The sequence below is a fragment of the Pantherophis guttatus genome, chromosome 12 (genome assembly GCF_059756535.1).
Source record: "Pantherophis guttatus breed Tessera chromosome 12, ASM5975653v1, whole genome shotgun sequence".
Lineage (NCBI taxonomy): Eukaryota > Metazoa > Chordata > Lepidosauria > Squamata > Colubridae > Pantherophis > Pantherophis guttatus.
The window spans coordinates 24,939,826-24,963,803 of record NC_142074.1 but is presented as its reverse complement, the minus strand read 5'-3'; the positions used below and the strand labels follow the sequence as shown (position 1 = coordinate 24,963,803).

Below are 23,978 nucleotides of genomic sequence, written 5' to 3'. Positions count from 1 at the left end.
AGACCTCTGGTTTTGGATTTAAATCAGATTTTTTAAAAAATGTTCTTTTAATGGTCTCTATATTGTGATTTTGTTCTTCCTCCTCTCTTTGAAGAAGGGAAGAGGAGGAGAAGGAAAGAAGACACTGTGAAAAAGAGAGTAAAGAATTCATCGCAGGGGACTCCAGGAGTGGTTTTCTGACAGAACCTCCAGAAATGGGGTTCAAATGATTATTTTGTTTCATTGTTGTTATGGAAGAGGAAGGTTAATCCACACACACACACACACACACAAACAAACACGTCCACTCAGCGTGTGAGATGCAGTTTGTTCCTCAGGAAGTTGTGGGCTGGCACACACAGCGCAGAGCAAGACCCAAATTTCATGGTAGTTGCACGAGAACTTCGGGAGGTAGAGATACAACACATGGAGGAACCAAGGCAGCCCTATTCTCCATCAAATATGCCACCGGCTGAACCAGTGTCCAGGGTCACCATGAAGACCTTCCTGAGTGTGATCACTATCTTCGTTATTGCTCACCTTGTAGGCACCGTCCTCTATATTTTGCACCTTCACAACAAGTTAGACAAGGTAAGCCCGGTTTCTTTATAAAGAAGATGTCAAGGTTTCCATGGGTGGGAAGACAACTACAGTGGACCACAGGTTGAATTCATGTCGTATCAAATGCTTATCCTGCTTTCTAATGCGGTGGTTAGCGTGTTGATTGGAGGGGGGGGGACCAAATGTCAGTTCCCATCTAGAAATGGAAGGATGTTTAATGATTTTAGACCAGTCTTTTTGGCTACACCTCAATCTCTTGAGGGAACACACTGGAAGAAAGTGTCCTGTGTCTGTTGTCTTAGCTCCTGGAGGAAAGATAGGTGTATCTCTAATGGATGGATGGATGGATGGATGGATGGATGGATGGATGGATTGGTCACTCTTGATTATTCCGATTCCATTGAATGGAAGGAAGGGAAATTGCTTTCAAAGAAGTTTCAAAGGAGAACATTTGAGGGTTGTGCTGTGGGGTTCTTAACTTTAAGGAAGGTGTACCTGAGTGAGCTGCCTTTCATCCTTTCTCCATCCATCTCCAGCATCCCTGGTTTCCCACATATCCATTCATTCCTAAGGGAAGACTTTGGGAGTTTGTTCCTCCCAGAGACTTTGTTCATTCAAGAAATGATGGCCAGCCAGGGAGGCTTCACAAGGATGGGAAGAGACGGAGTTGGAAATCGCTTCACCCTCATCTGCAGTCTCTCTCTCTCTTTTTTTTTTCCTTCTTTCCTTCTTTCTTTCTTTTCTTCCTTCTTCCTTCCTTCTTTCTTTCTCTTTCTTCTTTCTTTCTTTCCTTCCTTCCTTCTTTCTTTTCTTTTCTTCTCTCTCTCTTTCTTTCCTTCCTATCTTCTTTCTTTTCTTCCTTCTCTCTCATTCCTTCTTCCTTCTCTCTTTCTTTGTTTCTTTCTCTTTCTTCTTTCCTCTTTCTTTCTTTCTTTCTTTCTTTCTTTCTTTCTTTCTTAGGGAGGGCAGAGAAGTTGCAGAGTAATGGAAACATAGTTGATAGGAACAAACAATCATAGCCACATCCTCTGCAATCTTAGACAGCCAAGGAAAAAATGTCTTTCAAAGGCGGTCAAAAAAATACGCTGAGAATCGAGCAACAAAATATAACCACGCAATTTGGTGGGAAGCTGGACGTGGGAAGAGTTTTAGGTGGATGAACTTTAATCCATCACAAAGGCAGCTGATTATTACTCTGATATATGTCCTTCCCTGCCTACAGGAGCCTTCTGGAAAGGACACCGGGGATTGGCGTTCGAACCTGTGCAATAGGCCCCTTTCCCACTGATCAACCTTTCCATTTTTGTTTCCATCAATCATTCGTAGGCTATGTAAAAACATAGCTAAAGGAAGCAAACGACATTTGGACCAGAAATGCCGTCTTCTTCCTCAAAAAAAAACAAAACAAAAAAAAAACAAAAAAAAAACAGCCTGGTTGCCTTTTGCTAAAAAGCACCTAGGAGACATTCAAACTAACATCCGCCATTGTAGCAATGCAAATTCCCAATTCACATTGGGAAAACTTTTGAATTCAATCCTAAAGTCTGGGAGATACCTTCTCTCTCTCTCTCTCTCTCTCTCCTTTCTTCTTTCTTTCTTTCTTTCTTTCTTTCTTTCTTTCTTTCTTTCTTTCTTTCTTTCTTTCTTCTTCCTTCCTCCTTCCTTCCTTCCTCCCTCCCTCTCTCCCTCTCTCCCTCCTTCCTTCCTTCCTTTCTGTGATGCTAACATGCAGATCTCTGTTTAACAGCGTCGATGAGTCCTTGATTCTTCCTTAGTTGTGTGATGAGACAGGACACACAGCTAAGGGTCAACTGAATTTTCTCAATTTAGCCAATAGACTTAAAATATTTGATAAACTGAGTCTTTCTTTTTTCCCCAAACAAAGTAAAGTTTATCCAGGGCAATGCAACTGGAAACAAAGGAACAAGGGCTGAACAACTGCATCTCTGCCATCTGTCAGAAATGGGGTAGGATCTCCTGCTTGGGCGGGGGGTTGGACTAGACGACCTAGAAGGTCCCTTCCAACTCTGTGAATCTGTTGTTATCATTTTTCCAACATAGGTGGGTTACAAAGGGAAGTTTAGCCACTCAACGAGTTTTGATTTGCTAGCTAAACCCATGCCACTCTTCACGGGGAAAAGCAACAGCCAATCTTCCCCAAGAGCTGCCTTTTGTTCGTCCTTCACATTTTGTGTGGTGCACATTAGGCCGCGTTTCATGGAATCTTAGAGTTGGAAGGCACCTAAGAGGTCAGCAAGACCAACCCTCTGCACACTGCACGTTTTAAGCAAGGCATTCTGCAAAGCTGGTTCAGGGCTCCATCTGGCCAAGCTGGAGCAGCTTCGGAAAAAAAAAGAAACTGATTTGAACATGGTTTTTGGCCAATCTTTTGGCCCTGTGGCTGGGAATGATGGGAATGAAATCCCACAGATCTATCCCCAGGTTTAGGATGGGTGGTAGACCCCTTATGCTGTTTTTTGGTCTTTTCACTGTGTGTTGATGTTTATCTTTTGAAGTTATCTTCTGTTCTTTTTATCATGTTTTTATGGCGGTATGCTGCAAGGTTTCTGGAGTTGTAACTCTTCCAGGATAATCAATCAATCAATCAATCAATCAATTTACCTATCTTTATATCTTTGTTTAGGAAGGGCTCCCTTAAATGTTGAATTTGTTTGCACAGTGTTTACAATTTCCATTTTATTAATATTTACATCTTTCGCTATTGCTGTGTTCTGGGTCCAAGACAGAATGAAATCTAGAACTATTGGCAGGCAGTGATTTTTCCAAAGCACAGCCATAATAGTTACTTTTTGTATATTTGTTTTATCTGTTTAATCCTGAATAAAAATACTGGAAAATAATAATAAGCTCACTTGAGCACCATATCAGCATTGACAAAATCACCATCGGTCAATTGCAAAACCGCAGCTTTACTTGGCATTGACAAAATCCCCATTAGTCAATTGCAAAAGGCAGCTTGACTCAGAACAGCTTCCATCCTGCTATCCAACATCTATCAAGCAACATCTTTCTATCCCAGGGAAGGACTCGAGAGGTGGACAAAAATATCAGCTCCAGTTTAAATATCTGTCTGACTATGCAGCCAACAATTAAATGTATATATATCGCCCAGGGACCCTGGGCAACTTACTAATATTTTAAAAACAAGAAAATCAAACCGGGACCTAAATAAAATAAGTAGGGTAAAGATGACTGGATGACAAATTGGGTGGGAACATGGAAAAACAATCAAGATTCAGAAGTGGTGTCAGTCATCCTGGCCTCAACTGTTTTAGGGCAACATCAATGCTTCAGAAAAGGATACGCTACTCGGTTGAGTCATTGTCCTTCCGGCCAACCTACTTAACAAACCTTGATAGAGGGGGTTGGGTTCTTATGCTGTCCTAATTGTTTGGGGGGTGGAACTGGGGTAGGATGAGTGTTTGTTGACTTCAGTAATTCTCCCCCCCCTTGTTTCTGAGAATTGGCCCTCTTGCAACACCAAGCAACTATTTCCTCCATAGCTTTGCAAGTTAGTTGTGTACTCAGAATTGAGTTGGTGTCATCCTGTTAGTCTGGATCCAGTTTGAACCTTATTTAGAAGGGAAGGATGGAGTTGGCCACGCCTCGCATTGATCATGAGCAAATCTGGATTCCACCCTCATGTTCAGCTAGGAGAACCAGGAGAAGGCAATTTGATTGTGACTGTGGCTGGTTCACCGGAACAAGTGCCATTTCTGTGTCATCTTCCTGATTTTGACCCTACAGCTGCAATCCAGCCTTAGTTTTGACATCGTGTGGGAATCTAAGATAATATGATTTCATCATCTTCCACTGTGATATATCTATGTGTGATAGATAGGGCGAAGTCTTCCACTTGACGAAGTGTTCCACTTGACTTGTTGAGCCGATGCAACGTTGCATCCACAATTCTCACATGTGATGCTTTCCCCTGATAGATGAGCAACGAGCTGACGTTACACGAAGATTACGTGTTCCTGAAGCGAGTGCAGAGCTGTCGGAAACCGCAGGGGGAGGAGATCTCCTTTCTAGATTGCACGAAGATTTCAGACAGCTTCCGAGAACTGATGGATTCTTTCCAAAAGGTGATCGAATTTTGTCTGTGCCCGGGTTTGACCTAAAAGCATCCTTGAGTTGTTTGCTCGGTCCCAAGCTTTGACGGTGAACGGACAACCCTTTGTCTGAAATAGTATAGGGCAGGGGTGGGTTCTACTTACCTTTACTACCAGTTTGCAACGGGAGCACTTGCGTGCACTTCTGTGCATGCACAGAAGCTTCTGCGCATGTGCAAATAGTCAATTATGATGTCTGGGCGGGTGGGCGGAGCCTCCTGCTTTTACTACCGGTTCTAAAGAACCGGACAGAACCAGAAGCAACCCATCACAGGTCTCCTGCTTGAGCAAGGGGTTGGACTAGAAGACCTCCAAGGTCCCTTTCAACTCTGTTATTCTGTTATCACCGAAGAGAGGTCCAGCCTAGAACTAAGGAAAAATTTCTTGACAGTGAGAATCAGGGGTGGGCTGCTGGGAGTTTGTAGGGGTTCGGCAGAACCTCTAGCTAAGATTCTGTGCAGTTCGGAGAACTCCCAAATCCCACTCCTGGCTGGCCCCGCCAACCCCGCCCCACCCATCCCAGGAGTCCCACGTGGCCCGTTTTGGATGCAGGTAAGTGCAGGGCGCGCACGGAGGCTTGGGGGGGGTGAAAAACAGGCCTACCGGAAGTTTGGGAAGGCTGGAAACAGGCCTGTTTCTGGCCTTCAGAGGGCCTCCGGAGCCTGGGGAGGCCATTTTGTCCTTGAGACTTGAGGAAAGCCTTTGGAGCCTGGGGAGGGCAAAAACGCCCCACCTCATGGTGCAGGAGGCTGACTAGGCCACACCCACCATGGCCACGCCCACCCAGCAACGGGGCAGAGAACCCCTGGCTAAAATTTTTGAAGCCCACCCCTGGTGAGAACCATTAACCAGGGGAAAGGCCTGACTTCAGGAGTTGTGGGTGGTTCCATCACTGAAGGTTTTTAAGACGAGACTGGAGAGCCATTTGACTTGGATGGTATAGGAGAGGGTTGGTCTAGATGACCTCTAAGGTCCCTGCCGTTATTCTGTTAACCATTGGAAAAGGTGGGACTTGGTGTTTCGGCCCATCTAGAAACGTACCATTTTGGAAAAAGCTGGTTGTGTAAGCCAGATCTGGGGAGGAAGCGAAGGAGGTGGGGTGGGGAGAGAAAAAGTTGATGCTTATGCTAAAAGAGGAGCGTGGAGAAACAAACAAACAAACAGAATTTTTTTAAAAAGCCACTTTTTTTTGGAGGCAAAGAAAGTGGCAAAGAGGCCGCCGAGTCTTCTTGGAAGTCGCATTTGCGTTTTCACACCCTATTTTTTATTCACGCCTGCAGATTCATTTTGAGACTGCAGTGAGATACACAGGTTTTCCTGTCCCAGCAGTTTCATTATGCAAAAACCAAAGTCGTCCAAGAATAATCGATTAAGCCGCTGGAGCTGTCCCAGAGAATCTTTTTTTTTTTAAAAAAAGGAAAGGTCGTGGCCCCAAAGACCCAGGCAGGACAATAGGATGGATTAACTCACCTCCTCTGCTCCAGGTCCAGAAATGGTTCTTTATTTCGGATGAGGCTATAATTTTATTTCATACGGAACCGAGAGCATTGCTCCCTCTCTCTGTGGGACTGGAGGAAAGGTCTCCAAAATGCAAAGAAAAAAGAGGGACTTTCATGATTTTAACCAGGGCTCCTCTACCTTGACTTGAATAGGGACGCGGGGGCTCAGATGTTGAGCTTGTCGATCGAAAGGTCGGCAGTTCAGCAGTTCGAATCCCTAGTGCCGCGTAACGGGGTGAGCTCCCGTTCCTTGTCCCAGCTTCTGCCAACCTAGCAGTTCGAAAGCAGGTAAAAAATGCAAGGAGAAAAATAGGGACCACCTTTGGTGGGAAGGGAAGAGCGTTCCGTGCGCCTTTGGCGTTGAGTCATGCCGGCCACATGACCACGGAGACGTCTTCGGACAGCGCTGGCTCTTCGGCTTTGAAACGGAGATGAGCACCGCCCCCTAGAGTCGGGAACGACTGGCACATATGTGCGAGGGGAACCTTTACCTTTACTCTACCTTGAACCCTGCTTGTGATTCCTAAACGCAGCGTCATTGAAGGAGCACATAAATATATTAAATCGTTGCATTCAATGTGGCACCATATTGATCTGAAAAAAAAAAAACCAAATCCACTTCATTGTTTGAGCTATTTAAAATCTTGCGCAGTCTTCCCTTCCTTTCCCTTTTTACCTTCTGATGGTAAAGCCAAATTCAACGGAGGTTTAGGAGAGATTGAATGACCTGGGGAAACTTCTCAATAAATATTGTGGGATTTTTTTTTTTCTTTTAGTGTGTGAGTTTTTAATCCTTGCCTCTCAACCAGAGTGGCTTGTGCGAGATGGACAGTTCTCTAAATCGTATAAATAAAACCGTTTCTTTTTCTTCTACAGGTTCCAGATCAAATTCTGCCAGCTATGCAAACAAGTAAGTTTCTGCAACTTTGAAAAAGCTTCTCTCTCTCTCTCTCTTTTTCTCTCTCCATCTCTCCCTCTCTCTTTTTCTTTTTCTCTCCCTCCCTCCCTCTCTTTTTCTTCTTTCTTTCTTTCTTTCTTTCTTCCTTCCTTCCTTCCTTCCTTCCTTCCTTCCTTCCTTCCTTCCTTCCTTTCTCTCTTTCTCTCTTTCTCTCTTTCTCTCTTTCTCTTTCTCTCTCTCTCTCCCTCCCTCCCCTTCCCTCTCCCTCTCCCTCTCTCTCCTCTCTCCCATTCACTGTCTCCCCCCCCCCACAACCTCTCTCTCTCACACACATAATAGGTTCAAGGCAAAAAAAAGTTTTTAAAAGGCTATGAAATAATAATACTAGCACCAGAGAATTGGTTATGAGTACTATTACATTACTGGCAGCATCTTGACCCTAAAACAATGGAGAACATTTCTGCAAATACTGGGAACTGCCTAGCTGCACAAACTTCACTTGGAGATCAGGTCATTTGGACCGTGCTGTGCCATATTTCTGAATTTTTCAGCCCTTCTTTTTGGTGTTTCTAGAGCCTTTTTCCTTTCTGGACCATCAATGAAGGGTTAACCGAGCGAGGAACCTTATTCTAGCCAATAAATTGAAAATTAAGTGTTGGGTAGCACCTTTTCCAGCTCACAAATTTTATTAAAAGGGAGAAGCTTTTTCATAAATTGTGAATTAAAACTCGGATAGCATGATATCTGGCTAACACGTTTTTATCAAAAGCTTTCAATGACCGCTGTTTTTTTTTTTTTAATTGCAGGTAAGCCAAAGCGAGGTGCAAGCATTCACTTGGCAGGTGTGAGCAGCCGGAGCAAAAGTGAGAATTGACATTTATTTTCTGGTTATTTGTAATTGGAGAAAGAGTTGCTATCGAGTCAGATAAGAGCGGGTTGAGCCCAGGCCAAGAGAGAGTAACTTGAAAAAACAGCTCAGACCACGGGTGAAATCCAACAGGTTCTGACAGGTTCTGGAGAACCAGGAGCGGAAATTTTGAGTAGTTCGGAAAACCAGCAAATGCCACCTCTGGCTGGCCCCAGAGTGGGGTGGGAATGGAGATTTTGCAGTATCCTTCCCCCAGGAGTGGGGAGGGAATGGGGATTTTGCAGTATCCTTTCCCTGGAGTGGGGAGGGAATGGAGATTTTGAAGTATCCTTCCCCTGCCATGACCACCAAGCCACACTACGCCCACCAAGCCACGCCCACAGAACCGCTAGTAAAAAAATTTGGATTTCACCACTGGCTCAGACAGCACTCTCTCTACTGTGTTTCCCTGAAAATAAGACCCTGTCTTATATTTTTTTGAACCCCGAAATAAGTGCTTGGCCTTATTTTCGGGGGTGTCCTATTATTTTGGGGCATGTGGGACAAGATGGAGCTCCTCTTGCCGCCTTACCTGATTTCCAGCTCTGTCTTCCTAATCCTAACCAGAGGAAATGGTGGGGACCAGCTGCGCGTGCATTTAAATATTTTCGGGGAGGGCTTATTTTTGGGGAGGGCTTATTTTCAAGTGGGGGGGCTTATTTTAGTGCATGCGCTCAGAAGCCCGATTGGTCTTATTATCAGGGGAGGTCTTATTTTAGGGGAAACAGGGTAGTACACAAATGAACTTGGGTGGGGAGGAAGCACATTCAGACTTGCAAAATCCTATTATGATTATTAATTATTATTATTAATTTGATTTATATGCCGCCCTTCTCTGAAGACTCAGGGCGGCTTACAATGTGCTCAGCAATAGCCTTCATCCTTTTTGTATATTTATACAAAGTCAGCTTATTGCCCCCACAAACTGGGTCCTCATTTCACCTACCTTAGAAAGGATGGAAGGCTGAGTCAACCTTGAGCCTTGGCGAGATTCGAACCCTGCAGTAATTGCAGGCAGCTGGTCTTAATAATCAGCTTAATAACAGGGTGCCTTAAACTTCTGTACTACCAAGGCTCTTTATGAGAGCAGAGTGTCAGGATTCCAAGTAATCCATCCATTGCAAATGGAACTCCGACGCAGGTTGATTCCTCAAAGAACAGTTTTATTTGGAGATACCATTTTGGCACAGACCGGTGGAAAACCAACACTGAGAGTTCCCACGTTTTCCACCTCATTAAAAAGTGAAAGTTTCCTGTTCTCTCAAACAATAAATCACATTCTCCAATCTGAGTGCTGGCTGGTTGCCTGGTTACTTTTCTCTTCCTCCTCCTCTGGCCAGCCAGCAGTTGGAATGTCCTTCGCTCATAAGAAAACTATTTTGTTTTGGCTACAAAACCCCAGTTATCTCTACAACCCCCTCAGCTCCAGGCTGCGTCAAGCTTGATGCCATGTGAAGAAAAATCCTTGTAGAAAAAGCTACAGAAAAGAAAGCGGCCACAGCCAGGTCAGCTTCAGGGTTGACAGGCTGCCCCCCCCTCCTCAGTTGAAGAAACCCTCAAAAAAGCTCTTCAAACTAGACAACTTTACGATGCGTGGACTTCAACTCCCAGAATTCCCAAGCCTAATGTATTTGTAGCTTACCCAAAAATAAAAATGGGCTTCGAGGGCATTGGTTTCTTAATCTGGTCTACCTTATGTGAAGTTTCCGAAAGATGCCCTAATTAATTCATGAGCCTCGAGCCAAGTTTCAAAAGAAATCCAGTCATTTATTAGGAGCAACATTCTGGCAATTACTCAAATGGAGTCAGCTCTGACCCCTACGTAATTTACAGGGCCCCATGACCCTGTCTCCCCCCTCCTCCCTGGGCATGTCATAAATCCGGTTCAGTCCGGTTCTATAGAACCGGTAGTAAAACCAACGGGAGGCTCCGCTCACCCGCCATGGCGTCATCACGGGTGATCTGCGCATGCTCCCGTTGCGAACCGGTAGTAAAGGTAAGTAGAACCCACCCCTGCATAAATCACATTCTCCAATGGACTATGTTGGCGGGCTGTAAAAACCTTACCACTCTGGTAACCTAGGATACAATCTGGAGAAAGGCATGTGTGGAATGTAGTTTCAGCTGGGACAGTCAAGTAGCTCCGTCAGTTCGCCCCACCTCCTGCTTATGGCAACTTGGAAGCTGGGCTGGAAAGCTTTGTAAATTGACACTGGCATGGAGTAAATGAAACCTATCATCTTCCTCCTTACAGTTCTACACTGGAAGAATACAACCTACGCCCCGAGGGATGATGCATTCTCCAACCGGGATGGAAAAATCACAATTAGCAAAGACGGGAGCTATTACATTTACGCCCAAGTCACCTTCTGCAGCAAGTCAGAGCTGCGTGCCCCGTTCAACGTCCTCGTCTATCTCAACCTGCCTTCGGAGACAGATCAACTGCTATTGAAGGGGGTGGGGACTTATGGCACTTCAGTGGACCTGTGTGGCTTGCAGTCCATCCAGGTGAGCAGGGTTGTGGAGCTCAAGTCCGGCCACACCGTCTTTGTCAACGTAACGGACATCTCCAGAGTAGATTATACCCATGGGAACACCCATTTTGGCCTTATTCAACTCTCCTAGAAGAGGTGCTTCTTTGTGTGGCCCGCCATCCCTTCTCCTGTTCTCCAACCGTATTTATGAACTCTTTGGTTCCATTTCTTTTATACATGTATTTTATTTAATTTATTAAGCAGGAGGGGGAGGGTAAATTGTTCATATCTGAAGGTTATCAAATATAGGCGGCCCTTAATATGAGAAGATAGCAGTGGTTTGTTACGTGTTGAAAGGCTGAGGGCTGCCGGTTTCAAGATGGCATCTCAGGTGGCTTCCAGGACTGTTGCTGAAGAAGAAAGCGGTGGGCCTCTTCATCCCACGCGTGCTTTGCTAGTAGAACTTACTGATCGGCCATATGTCAATAGGGAAGCATCTGTTTCATCCTGGAGGCCCACACCAGGTCACAGTTACCTCCAAAGAGGACTAAGAAAGACCCTTAGGAAGAACTGCCTGCTCCTCACCATCAACCAACATCCCCCTATCTGATGTTCTTCAGATGTGCTGAGATGCCTACTGCAAACATGTTTAGTCAACAGGACCAGCTTTGCACAACATATAAACCCTCCTATGATTATATATTAGTATATTTTGTAAAAGGCTAACATGTTTAACAGAATAACAGAGCTGGAAGAGACTTTGGAGGTCTTCTTAGTCCAACCCCCCGCTCAAGCTGGAGACCCTATAACGTTTCAGACAAATTAACTGTCCAATCTCTTCTTAAAAACCTCCAGTGAGGAAGCACCCACAACTTCTGGTGGCAAGCTGTTCCACTGGCTAATTGTCCTCACTGTTAGGAAGTTTCTCCTTAGTTCTAAATTGCTTCTCTCCTTGATTAGTTTCCATCCTTTGCTTCTTGTCCTGCCCTCAGGTGCTTTGGAAGATAGCTTGGCTCCCTCTTCTTTGTGGCAGCCCCTGAGATATTGGAAGACTGCTATCATGTCACCCCCTAGTCCTTCTCATCTCTAGACTTGTTGTCGTTAGTTGCGAAGTCGTGTCCGATCCATCGCGACCCCATGGACAACGTTCCTCCAGGCCTTCCTGTCCTCTACCATCCTCTGGAGTCCATTTAAGGTCACGCCGACTGCTTCGGTGACTCCATCCAGCCACCTCGTTCTCTGTCGTCCCCTTCTTCTTTTGCCCTCAATCTCAATCTCTAGACTAGCCAAACCCAAATCCTGCAACCGTTCTTAGTATGTTGGACCCAAGGAAAAAAACTTAGGTTCCCTGAACATCTAGCTGAAGTAGCCATGAGATGACGAAATCTTGGCTCAGATGGTTCCCAAACTGAACTTTTACAGCTCAAAGTGATGTGTAGGATCACAGAGGACAACTCCTTAGCCTTACGTGCTAAACAGGCATCCAGCTCTACTGAATTATAAATACGGCGGTTTAAACCGCTTGCCAAAATGGTTGAAATAAAACATTTTCTTTTGCTGATATTTTCTGCTTAAACTTCTGGGGCTTGTGGTTGTTTTTAAGGGAGCCTTTTGCAATGACCTCCTTTCGTTTTTAGCCAGAACTAAACTACTCCGAGGAGAAAATAACTTGGCAGCCCTGCTATCGGGAAAAGATGACACGTACACTTGTAAAGGCATCGCCTTTTTTTTTTCTTTTAAAAATCCTCTTTTATTTCCTTGAAAACCAAAAATTTAAAAATTTCTCAAAATAAAAATATTTTTTAGAAAAAAAGGGGTTTGTTTGCATCAGTTGTGGTGGGCTGGAAATAAAAACGTAACGAGAGAAACTGAAAAAGCAAAGAAAGAAACAAATAAGATAAAGTCTTAACAGAAACCTATTTACATAAAACTGTAAATATATATTTGTATGTATTTATATATATATATATATATATTATCCAATCCGGTTCAAATGGCTTCTATTCCTTTAGTACAATTGTATATACTTCCTTTTGTTTTTTAACAGCACAATCCTATGCATTTTTTACTGACAAACTCTCTAGAGTTCCGTGGACTTCTCTGAAAAACATGGATTTTACAGCCTTAATTGTCCTTAGAACAACAACAACACACAAACATATTATAACATCTGGTGCATATAGTGGAAACAAAGGTTGAATTCAGAGAATAAGGCCAGCATTTCCTAAATTTTGGAGGCTTGGACACAATAATTTTCTTGGCTGGAGGAAACATGACCAGGCAAAAATGGAATTTATGCTTTCCAAGGAAGTCCAAAAGTTGTTGTTGTTTTCTGAAGAAATTAACAATCCTTGAGATTTTTTTTCCCCTCCTGGGAAAAAATCTCTTTCTTACATTCCAACTTAGAGGTTGTTTCCTATTGCGTGTCCAGAGATTTGATGGTTTCCTTGATTGCCAAGAATAGATCAGCATAATATTCTTCCTCTTGACAATGTTGGAGCTGTTCATTCCTGAGGGGCCACCTCAAACTTGAAGAGAGGTGGATTTGTGGATATTTATTCCAACCCACCCCGTGACATGCTCCAGATACAGTTTTGGAATTGCTTAGGACCCATATGGATCCAGGTTTTTGGAAGCACCTGGCTGGGAGTAGTAAGGAAGCACAGAAATAAGTGAAGACACCAAAGATCATGCAGGAGGCTTCAGAAGACCATCTCGGCATTCAGCTCAGGCAGATGGTCTTCCTCCCCACGGCTGAATTTAAGAAGGTTTGAGGAGAGGTGCCTCCCGGTATGTTCTCAGAAGTTGGCAATGCTCAGTGCTGTGTGGCTAGCACCACCAAAACAACCTTCAACTATATCACTCCCCCCCAAATAGAGAAGCCATGTCCAACCTTGGCAACTTTCAGATCTGTGGACTTCAACTCCCAGAATTCCCCAGCCAGCATAGCTGGAAGTTGGAAGCCCATAGGTATTAAAAGTTGCCAAGGTTGGACATCCCTGGTCTAGATGGTTTGATCCAGGTGTGGGCTGCTGGGGGTTCGTAGGGGTTCGTGAAAACTTCTAGCTAAGATTCTGTGCCAAATCCCACTCCTGGCTGGCCCCGCCCACCCACCTCCTGCCCTCCTAGGAGTCCCCACACGGCCCGTTTTGGATGCAGGTAAGTGCAGGGCACACATGGAGGGTTGGAGAGGGTGAAAAATGGGACTACTGGAAGTTCAGGCCCGTTTCCGGCCTCCAGAGGGCCTCTGGAGCCCAGGGAGGCTGTTTTTGCTCTCCCCGAGGCTCAAGGAAAGCCTCCGGAGCCTGGGGAGGGCAAAAACACACCCTTCCCCCGTGGTGGTGCAGAAGGCTGACTAAGCCACACCCACCGCGGCCATGCCCACCCAGCAACTGGGCAGAGAACCCCTTGCTAAAATTTTTGAAGCCCATCCCTGATTTGATCCTTTCAAGAAGTTCCTTTATAAGATGACAAGTGAACTTAAAAACCTATCATACTTTTTCTTCTTTGATTTTTTAAAAAAAGGAAAGTCCAGACAAGAACTAAAAAGCATTACCATTCATCTCATGCACTTCCTTCATTTTAGTGGCGAAGCAGGGAAAACAGGACCTCACAGTCTCAAAAATGGCTATTATTATTTTCTCCTTCTTCTTCTTCTTCAGTATTCTGTCTGCTTCTAATTTCTGGCCGGGTGAATCCCTGTGGGTTGAAACGAGCAAACAGTAGACCTTCCGTGGCCAGGAAAAAAAAACAAAAACCCAGTTCCCAGTAGATCATTCACAAAAGATGTTGAGAAGCTGCAGACTTGAGGGAGACCTTCTAGGGCAGGGGTCTGCAACCTTAAACACTCAAAGAGCCATTTGGACCCGTTTCCCACAGAAAAGAAAACACCGGGAGCCACAAAAACCTTCCCGTGCCTGACTATTTCTTGAGTGGCCACAAAACAAGCATATGAAGTTGAATTAAATGTTCTGTTTTCTTCTGAAACTTTTCTTTTCTTGGATTTATCCATGATTGGCCTACTGGGGGTCGAAAAGCTCAATAAATCACATGCCGGCAGGTGTCGCACATTGGCGGCGGTGACCCATATTTTGAGTGACGGAGCTGCAGCCGAGGGGTGAAAGAGCCACATGCGGCTCCAGAGCCACAGGTTGCTGACCCCGGTTTAGAGGAACATCTCCATTCTGTCTCTTTGCGACAAGCTTCCACACAAACTCAGCTGACACAAGAATGCGTCCCTCGCTCAATTTGCGTGCCTCTTTTTGCCTCTTTGTATTTTTTTTTTCAGCTTTATCTTGCAATCTGGTTGTCTTTGCCCTTCCTGGCTGACTCAAAATGCATCCGCTGTTGCAGCAAAAGAGCTTTTGCCTTTGTCAAAATGCAATCGCAACTTTGCGCCTCCAGCAGCTGACAGCCGGAATGCAAAGATGATCTCCAACTGGACTTTTTCGGAGTCGATTCCATTCTTGCTACAGGGCGGTGATCAAAAAATAATTCTACCGGTAGGAAGCCCAAGGCAGAACACAGGTAACTCGACGTACAACCCTTTCATTTAGTGGCTGTTCAAAGCTACAACAAGCACTGAATTTTTTTTTTAAGCTTACAACCGTTCCTCACACTTACGACCGTTGCAACATCCCCATGGTTGCACGATCAAAATCTGGGCGCTTGGCAACTTGAAAAATGTTCGTAAGTCATTTTTTCCCCCCATGGTTTTGTCACTTCAAATGGTCACTAAATGAACTGTTGTAAGGTGAGGATGGATCTGTAATCAGGCCACCTCGGTTAATCATAAAACCAGAGATGGAAGGGACCTCAGAGGTCTTCTAGTCCAACCCCCAGCTCAAGCAGGAGACTCTATACCAGTGGGAAGAGACGAGCGTGCCGTTGGCTGCTGTCTCTTCGTTCGAACACACTTCCCATGCTCAATTTGCAAGGAACCAAAAGGTGTGAATCCAGAGGAATCAAACCCCTGAAATCTGGGATCCATTGCATAAATATCCTCTACAGAAAGGCCACAGAGTGGGATTCTCACAATCTCAAGGAGAGGGCGGCAATTCTCACACTCGTTTTCTCCGATTCCCTGGAAAAAAAAAATGAAAAAAAAAAAACAAGCAAAACAGAAGTGCAAATGATTGTTTGGCTTCTCACTCGCTTGCAATTCAAGAAACCAAGTTTGCTTCCCCCTCCCACTCAATAAATTAAGAAACACGCTGTAAAAGCAAAACGAGAACGGAAGACGGTACGGGCGGGTTTTTTTGGGGTTTTGTTTTTTTTCCCTGCGTTTGCACTCAGGAACCTACTTCACACTGAGTGGTGACCCATCCCTTGCCAGGAGCATATAATCTTAGGACGAGATGGGGGAGGTGGGGGGATATCAGAAGTCCTGGAAAAGTTTTTTTGGTAACTTTTCTGATGTCCGTTTTGGAGCAAAATCTTCCCCGGCCATGAGCAGCATGCAAAATGGGCTTTTTGAACGAGGGGAGGGAAAAAAAAAAAAACCCAGTTGGGCTATTTGTTTTTCTTTTTTTTTATCTTTTCTTTTCTGCAACGAAGAAGCGAAACAGGCATGATTTCCCCAAACGAGAGAGCGAGGGAGCCTGAGAGACGCGGCTGCAAACTTTCCTGAGTGGGGTTTTGAGGGTTCAGGCCAGCATGGAGGAACGGCGGCCCGTCTCTTCTCGGATGCTTTCGTCCGTTTGCTTCAATAACCTCCGGACCAATTTTTCTAAATCTTTCCTGGATTTCAGCTCTTCCTCCAGACACTGCTTCATTCGTTTGTTCTCCTGCAGCGGGGAAAGAGAAAAAGGAGGAGAGCCGTGTTCGCACGTTATTAAAACACCTCCGATTTTCCTTCCCGTAAAACTGTGTTTGGGGTACAGGCAGTCCTCGCCTAACGACTGCAAGTGAATCTGGTTTCCCCCACTGGCTTGTCCGAAGGCAGCTGGGAAGGTTGCCCATTTTATTTATTTCATTGACGAAGTAAACATTGATTGGCCACCCCCCTTAGCACAATGGTGATCCCAGAATCCTGGGACAGTGCAAATTGCAATAAATACAAACCAGCTGCTAAATACCCAAATTTTGATCAAATGACCATGCGGACACGGTAACAGTTGCAAGTGTGGACAACTTGTCTTAAGTTTAACTTTTTCAGTGCAGTTACCGTATAATTTTGAATTCGCTAAACGAATGGCTGTAAGTTGAGAATTGCCTGTATCCTGTAGGCATAATGGCCACCTGAGTGTGGAAAATTATGGGAACCAGTTTTCCAGCTGTTGGGTTTAGGCAGGACATCCCCCCCACTCTGTTCTGCCCCACCTACGGATCCCAAAGAACGCAGCACACACAAAGTTTGTACAAAACTTAATTTACTAAAGTAACTCGGTCTTTTTCAAAACAAAGGCTGTTAATAAACTTTCCTAACAGCCTACAAGAAACCAAAGATAAAGTAATCACAATCTTACTAAGGTTGGCAGAAAGCCCAGAAGCAATTTGCAGAGAATCCAGACGCGAAGGAGAGTGAACTAAAGTTGTTCCCTACGAATTGCTTCAGTCGGCGTTCCTCCTTAAATAGGCTAAGGGAGTGGCCAATTAGCCCCAAGCCTTACTCTCGAGGAGACCTCCTCCTGAGGAGCCACTCCTGCCTTTTGGCAGCTCTGTGCGCCCGTGCATTGAGAAGAGGCTCCTCCTCTTCATCCTCTTCACTTAAAGGAGCTTCTGGAGGTTCTGAAGGCCCTGGCTGAATCCTTGCCTCTGGCACCACATCTTCTCCAACCTCCAGCACAACACCACACCAGCCTCCTCGCTGTCGGAATTAGCTACAATCTGCACAGGCCACTGACGGGCCACAACACCCTCCCCCCTCCCCCCCAGGCTGAAGACCCTTCCAGGAACAGGGAAAGTCTCCAGAAATCAACCCTCAAAATGCTCCGGATAGAAGCACTTCCTCATGTTTTACACTTCTCAACACCACCGCAATGGTAGACCAAGCCCAAAAAGTAGCCAAATCCACGACTGAATAAGAATTGGCATCCAAGCCAGTCACCACACTCTTTCCCCCTCATGCAACAATTAACCGATGGCACGTTTTCCACCCGGTTCATGAGGACTAGAAACCCAATCCAAAACCTCGCAAGATTCGTTTTTCTCGCCATGCACATGTTATACATCCGAACTAGACTGTATTGTTTCTCTGTGTCATATAATATATGTGGGTTATAGGCGTAATTTTGTATTTTTTTTGTCATTTCGTGTAGTGTCTATTGGAGGTGGTGAACCTTTGAGAGCTGTATGCAACGAAATTTCATTTTAATGTATGCCGCTTAGTGTACATTCAAAGTGACAGTTAAGTTATTCTAAATTCTAAATTCAATCTTCTTTTTTTTTTAAAGAAGTCAGTAGACTGGATTATGGAGGCCACAACTGAAATCTGCAATCTTTTTGTTTTGCAAAACTGTTTATGGCCTGGTGCAATTATTTTGGATTACCTGCTTCAGTTCTTTGACTTCATCTTTTAGCGCGTAGACGGTATCCACGAGACTCCTAGAAAACAGCAGAAAAAGGCCAAAATAAATAATAATAATAATAATAATAATAATAATAATAATAATAATAATAATAATGATGATGATGATGATGATGAGAATCCATCAGCACGAGACATGAAAGACTTCTTTCACTTTTCACTTTTTCATTTTTAGAACGTTGTACCGCGGCGATCTATTCTTTTAATGTTTCAAAGGCTTTTCATTTTTAGGTTTATGTTTCATTTCAGTGGTTTTCAGCTTTCCTCTTAAAAGTACAGGTGGTCCTTCACTTATGGCCACAACTGAGCCCAGAGTTTCTGTTGCTAAGTGAGACCCTTGTTAAGTGAGTTTTATCCCATTCAGTCACTAAATCTGTGTTTCTCAACCTTGGTAGCTTGAAGATGGGTGGAGTTCAACTCCCAGAATCCCCCAGCCAGCAGTAGCACTGGCTTTTGGGCAAAAAGAAGGCAAAACAAGAAGCAATGGGTGGAAACTAATCAAGGAGAGAAGCAACTTAGAACTAAGGAGAAATTTCCTGGCAGTGAGAACAATTAACCAGTGGAACAACTTGCCTCCAGAAGTTGTGAACCCTCCAACACTGGAAGTTTTGAAGAAGATGTTGGATAACAATTTGTCTGAAGTGGTGTAGGGTTTCCTGCCTAAGCAGGGGGTTGGACTAGAAGACCTCCAAGGTCCCTTCCAACTCTATCTTATTCTAATCATGAAGGAGAACCATTTTCCTGACCGCCAACTTGTTCACGGTCACAAAACTCTTTCTCTTCCTTTGAGGGGCTGTGGCCCTGAGGGATCCCCCCAACAACAACAAAGGGCTCCTAAGCCTTCCCTATCTGACTTGGCTCTGGATGCGGGGACCCCCACACCCCCATTGCCAAAACTTGGCCGCACAATTTTCTGCCAACAGGGAAAAAAAGCACCGTTCCAACCAGCAAAGAGAAGGAAAACCAGAGGTGGGGTGTGAAGGACACCCCATCGGCACCTACAAGGGTGACACCATCTTGCCTGCATGGGCTCCCGTTGTGTCTCTTGCACCCCCTTCATGATAAGACGTTGAGGTGGGTCACCTCGGCCCTAGAAGACTTCCTAAGAACCCTAAAACGTTGGGGTTCATGGTTGGGTCGTCAGCAGAAGACTCAATATGAGGGAAGGAAGCCTTCAAAGAAACCTCAAGGAGGAATGGAGCTGAAAGGAGAATTTCCCCCCACTAGGTTTCGCTGCAGCTTTTTCATGGGTTCGGCTCGTGGTCTCACTCACTTCTCCTCGGCCACGGTCTGCCCGTTGCTCCGCACTTCCTCGATGATTAGTTTCTCCTCTTCCGGAAGTAGAACCTGGGGGACTGAATCTTTGCGGGACCCTGAGGAAGAGAGTGGACAATTCAGGGGACGGCTTCATTTGGTGCGCCCGAGAACCGAGAGGTTAGGATGCAACTTTGCCTCCACAAGGCTGAGGCCAGTTTGTTCGAGTGGTGAAGGCAACCAGGCTAGAGACTGGGAGATGGTGAGTTCTAGTCTCACCTTAGGCGTTAAAGCTGACTGGGTGACTATGGGCCAATCACCAGGAAATGGAGAGTTCTAGTCTCACCTTCGGCACAAAAGATGGTTGGGTGACTTGGGGGCCAATCACCAGGAGATGATGAGTTCTAATCCTGCCTTAGCGTGAAAGCCAGGTAGGTGACTTTGGGAGTTCTAGTCCCATCTCAGGCACAAAAGACTGTTGAATGTCTTTGGGCCAATCACTAGGAGATGATGAGTTCTAATCCTGCTTTAGCGTGAAAGCCACTGGGTGACTTTGGGAGTTCTAGTCCCACATTCAGGCATCATAGAGGGCTGACTGACCTTGGACCAATTACTAGGAGATGGTGAATTCTAGTCCCATCTCAGGCACAAAAGACTGTTGAATGTCTTTGGGCCAATCACCAGGAGATGATGAGTTCTAATCCTGCCTTAGCATGAAAGCCAGCTGGGTGACTTTGGGAGTTCTAGTCCCACCTTAAGGCATCATAGAGGGCTGACTGACCTTGGACCAATCACTAGGAGATGGTGAATTCTAGTCCCACCTTAGGCACAAAAGACTGTTGGGTGACTTTGGGCCAATAACCAGGAGACTGTGAGTTCTAGTCTCGTCTTAGACATGAAAACCAGCTGGTTGACTTCGGGCCAGCCCCTCTCTCTCGGCCCAAACCCACCTCACAGGAACGTTTTTCTGGGGAAAACAGCAGGAGGAAAGCACGTAGGAAACGTTCCCCGCCTTGAGTTATTGTAAAAATAATAAAAACTGGGGTATAACTAAGTAAAAAAATAAAATAATAAAATGTCACAGACAACCTGCAAACCGCCCCCCCCCCAGGCTGAGACGCACTGATTTATCGCTGCCACCTCAGTGCCACCGATACGAGACTCGTGTTTCTATTCGTGGCTTCAGAAGAAGCAAAATTAGATATATTTATAGAAAACCGCCAGGCTGTTTCTTTTCTTTTCTGAAACGCGCAGCAGATTGAATGATAAAAGCCCCAGAGTGACGGGTGTCTTGGGAGATTAGCATCTCGGGAGGATAAGTAGGAACCGAGGACAAAAGTTGCATCTCGTTGCAAACTTCTCGCAATTTCCTTTACTTTCATCTCGCCATCTCAAAAGTCAGCTTTATTTCAAAGGCCGCGGGTTTGACTCATCCGCGCTAGGCTAGATTTGTCTATTCCCTTTTCCGAGAGGAGGAAGCAAAACCAGCTGGTCCTCGACTTACGACCGCCACCGAGCCCAACATTTACGTCGCTAAGTGAGACGTTTGTTTCCAGCGAGTTTCGCCCCGTTTTACAACTCTCCTCGCCACGTTTGTTAAGCAAATCTCTGTGGTTGGGTCAACCGGTCGTTCAGTGAATCTGGCTTCCCTGTTGAACTTGGCTTGTCGGGAGGTTGCAAAAAGGGGAATTGCCTGATCCCCCCCCCAGGACCGTCATAAATACGAGTCAGTTGCCAAGCGTCTGAATTTTGACCAGGCGACCCCGGGCATGTTGCAATGGTCGTAAGTGTGAAATAGGGTCATGTCACTTTTTTTCAGGGACCGTTCGAACGGTCACTAAATGGATTGTTGTAAGTCGAGGACTACCCGTGTTAGAAATGATCCGATGGGAGGTGGCTTTACATTCAACCTAGGAAAAAAGGCCTTTTTTCCTCCCTGGGATAATAATTTTGGTGGGCAAAAAAATAATAATTCACATTTGATCGAAGACACAGCGAGGAGAAATGTGGAAACTCCCCCAGGGGCTTAGAATCCAGTATGGCAGGCCGACTCTACCCACTGCCTGGAGTTCGATCTTGACAAGCTTCAAAGTTGACTCGTCCTTCCGTCCTTCCGAGGTCGTAAAATGAGGACCCAGATTGTAGCGGGGGTGGGCAAGATGCTGACACGGTAAAACCACCCACAGTGCTGTAAATTATTATGGGGCAGTATATAAATTTAAGCGCTATTGCTATTGCTCGATGTCAAAGAGAAGGAGAGTTAATTGACGAGGTTATCTAGTTGGGTCATGAAACCTCTGCAAGAAAACCCCTCAGCTCAGAGAGCACCAAGGACTCCAAAGTCCTTCTCCTCCTCCTCTCCTCCTCCTCCCCTCCCCTCCGTCCCTCCTAGCACTGATGGTGTTACCTAGTTGGGTCATGAAAGTTCTGCAAGAAAGCTACCCAGCTCAGAAAGCACGTAGGGCTCCTGTTTCAACCCTATACTACAAATATTCTCCTTTATTGGTAAGAGAGAGAATGAACAGAGGTGGAATGAATTTTCTGCTTCTGCCTCCCTTGGTCCGAGAGAAAGGCTCAGATCATCTCGAATCCATGTTCCTCCACCTTAAAGCGACTTTAAGACGGGTGTCCCAAAGGTGCTTTTTTTCAAGAGCCAACTGGACTTCCTTGTTTTTTGCTGTTTTTGAAGACGTTTCGCTTCTCATCCAAGAAACGAACGTCCTTGCAAACGTTATCCATGATCTGGATAGCTGAGAATCGCTACAGACTTTAAGAAAAAGTTTTAAAAAAAGAGCCTTGGTAGTACAGTGGTCTAAGGCACCCTGTTATTAAGCTGGTTATTAAGACCAGCTGCCTGCAATTACTGCAGGTTCGAATCTCGCCAAGGCTCGAGGTTGACTCAGCCTTCCATCCTTTCTAAGGTAGGTAAATTGAGGACCCAGTTTGTGGGGGCAATAAGCTGACTTTGTATAAATATACAAAAAAAAGGATGAAGGCTATTGCTTAATGCATTGTAAGCGGCCCTGAGTCTCTGGAGAAGGGCGGCATATAAATCAAATTTTAAAAAAAAGATGGGTGGACTTCATTTCCCAGAATTGCCCAGCCAGCACAGCTCTGGAAAAAGTGGGGGAAAGAAATCGCAGCTTTCTCTGATTTCAAACACCAGGTATTGTAGGCGCGTCCTACGCTTGGCCTGACACATGAGACCATCAACCGTGATCTTCAACCCCCTGCGAGCAACCTGGTTCGGCTTCAAACCACTCACCGGAAGTGACATTCTGCTGCAGACTCGCCCCCGCGCAGTATGCCTCAATCACCTTCAGGATCTGAGCATCTTCCTCTAAGGCAACCGTGCCTGGAAATCAAATGAGCGTTAAGGACAGACTCTGGATTGACAAGGGTCTCCAAACTGGGCAACCTTAAGAATTGTGGATTTCAACTCCCAGAATCCCTAATGAGAAGGAAGGACTCCCCGGAGAAGAGCCTAATGCTGGGAACGATGGAGGGCAAAAGAAGAAGAAGGGGACGGCAGAGAAGGAGGTGGCTGGATGGAGCCACTGAAGCAGTCGGCGTGAGCTTCAATGGACTCCAGAGGATGGTAGAGGACAGGAAGGCCATGGGGTTGTGATGGGTTGGACACGACTTCGCAACTAACAACAACAAAACTGGATCCAGTACTAGAAGTGGGGCCTGACTAATAGAAGATTGACTGGAAATATTATTTATTTTATTTTATTTATTTTATTCAATTTGTATACTGCCCTTCTCCTAGTGGACTCAGGGCAGTGCTAAACTAAAACACATACCAATACAAAATTTAAAATTATTAAAAGAAGTACATAGCTGGCCCAAATTTAAAACAATTCAATTAAAACCCAATGACAATTTAAAAACTAAAAAGCTAAAAAAGACTAAAAAAAGGGGGAGGGGGTTCACACCAGCCCTGCTTGATGGAAAAGAAAAGTTTTCAGGGCACGGCGAAAAACCCGGAGATCCGATATCCTTCGTATCTCCTGGGGCAAATCGTTCTCCTGATTTAGAAATTACCGTAGACTAAACTCTTCAAGGATGACTTTCCTAGGAGGCGATCTTGCCTCTCCTTTAGCAGAGACGTGCAACTTCATAAAACACTACAGAAGGTGTCTTAAACAATGGATGAACATCTGGATGTTCTACCTTACATCCACACACACAAAAATCAATTACAGAAAGGAACCACACAGCCAACTTACTTTTTCTAATCACAAATTCCTCATCCGATGGCTTCCTCTCCGTTTTTCTTTTGGGCAGGAACTTTTTCATCGTCTTTGGACTCTTGCTGGCGTCCTATAGACAGAGAACCATCGATTAGGATTATGTCCCAGGTGGAAACACAAAACCTTCACTCATGATGCATCTAAGCTTCCACTGACGAACCGAAGACCGAACTCAAATAGTTATGAGTTTGCGGAGTAAATACACGAGGGCCGAGCAATTGTACTGATAGGTGACATGTTTGGACACACGACACAAAGGCAGATTGGGCTAATCTGGTAGCCGTGAATTGAGTTGGCCCACCACACTCAACATCCTTCTTCTTCTGAGCCATTGGCCCAGCTACCAACAATAAGGAAGTTGCATCTTTTCCATGTGAGGCGGTGGGCGATTGACCATCCCATAAATACAATGCCTTGAAGTTCAGCATGGAAGGCTCTAGCAAGCAAATACAATAGTTGTGAAAGGATTTTTATCATTGTGACCTTGTG

General features: G+C 45.2%; 2 protein-coding genes across 4 annotated transcripts in view; one reads left to right on the top strand and one right to left on the bottom strand.

The window, feature by feature from the left end:
* Window positions 1-372: 372 nt before the first annotated feature.
* Window positions 373-12,274, top strand: CD40LG (CD40 ligand). Its single transcript, XM_034441592.3, has 5 exons — window positions 373-570; window positions 4,500-4,646; window positions 7,049-7,082; window positions 7,877-7,933; window positions 10,232-12,274. Exons 1-5 carry the CDS (start codon window positions 406-408, stop codon window positions 10,600-10,602), a joined length of 774 nt encoding a protein of 257 aa, XP_034297483.1. The 5' UTR covers window positions 373-405; the 3' UTR covers window positions 10,603-12,274.
* A 3,298-nt stretch (window positions 12,275-15,572) lies between these two features.
* Window positions 15,573-23,978, bottom strand: part of ARHGEF6 (Rac/Cdc42 guanine nucleotide exchange factor 6) — a 42,537-nt gene continuing 34,131 nt past the window's right edge. For all 3 annotated transcript variants that reach the window (XM_034441623.3, XM_060683904.2, XM_034441625.3), the window contains 5 exons: window positions 23,466-23,559; window positions 22,499-22,588; window positions 19,253-19,352; window positions 17,942-17,996; window positions 15,573-16,237 (listed from right to left, as the gene is read on the bottom strand). In XM_034441623.3, coding sequence (XP_034297514.2) covers window positions 16,097-16,237; window positions 17,942-17,996; window positions 19,253-19,352; window positions 22,499-22,588; window positions 23,466-23,559 — 480 coding nt within the window. In that variant the 3' untranslated portion in view covers window positions 15,573-16,096. The remainder of the gene's footprint in view (window positions 16,238-17,941; window positions 17,997-19,252; window positions 19,353-22,498; window positions 22,589-23,465; window positions 23,560-23,978) is intronic.

Coding starts and splice junctions, on each gene's coding strand:
- CD40LG (XM_034441592.3), top strand. CDS start 406: ATGGAGGAACCAAGGCAGCCCTATTCTCCATCAAATATGCCACCGGCT. Junction 571..4,499: donor TTCACAACAAGTTAGACAAG/GTAAGCCCGGTT, acceptor TTCCCCTGATAG/ATGAGCAACGAGCTGACGTT. Junction 4,647..7,048: donor TGATGGATTCTTTCCAAAAG/GTGATCGAATTT, acceptor TTTCTTCTACAG/GTTCCAGATCAAATTCTGCC.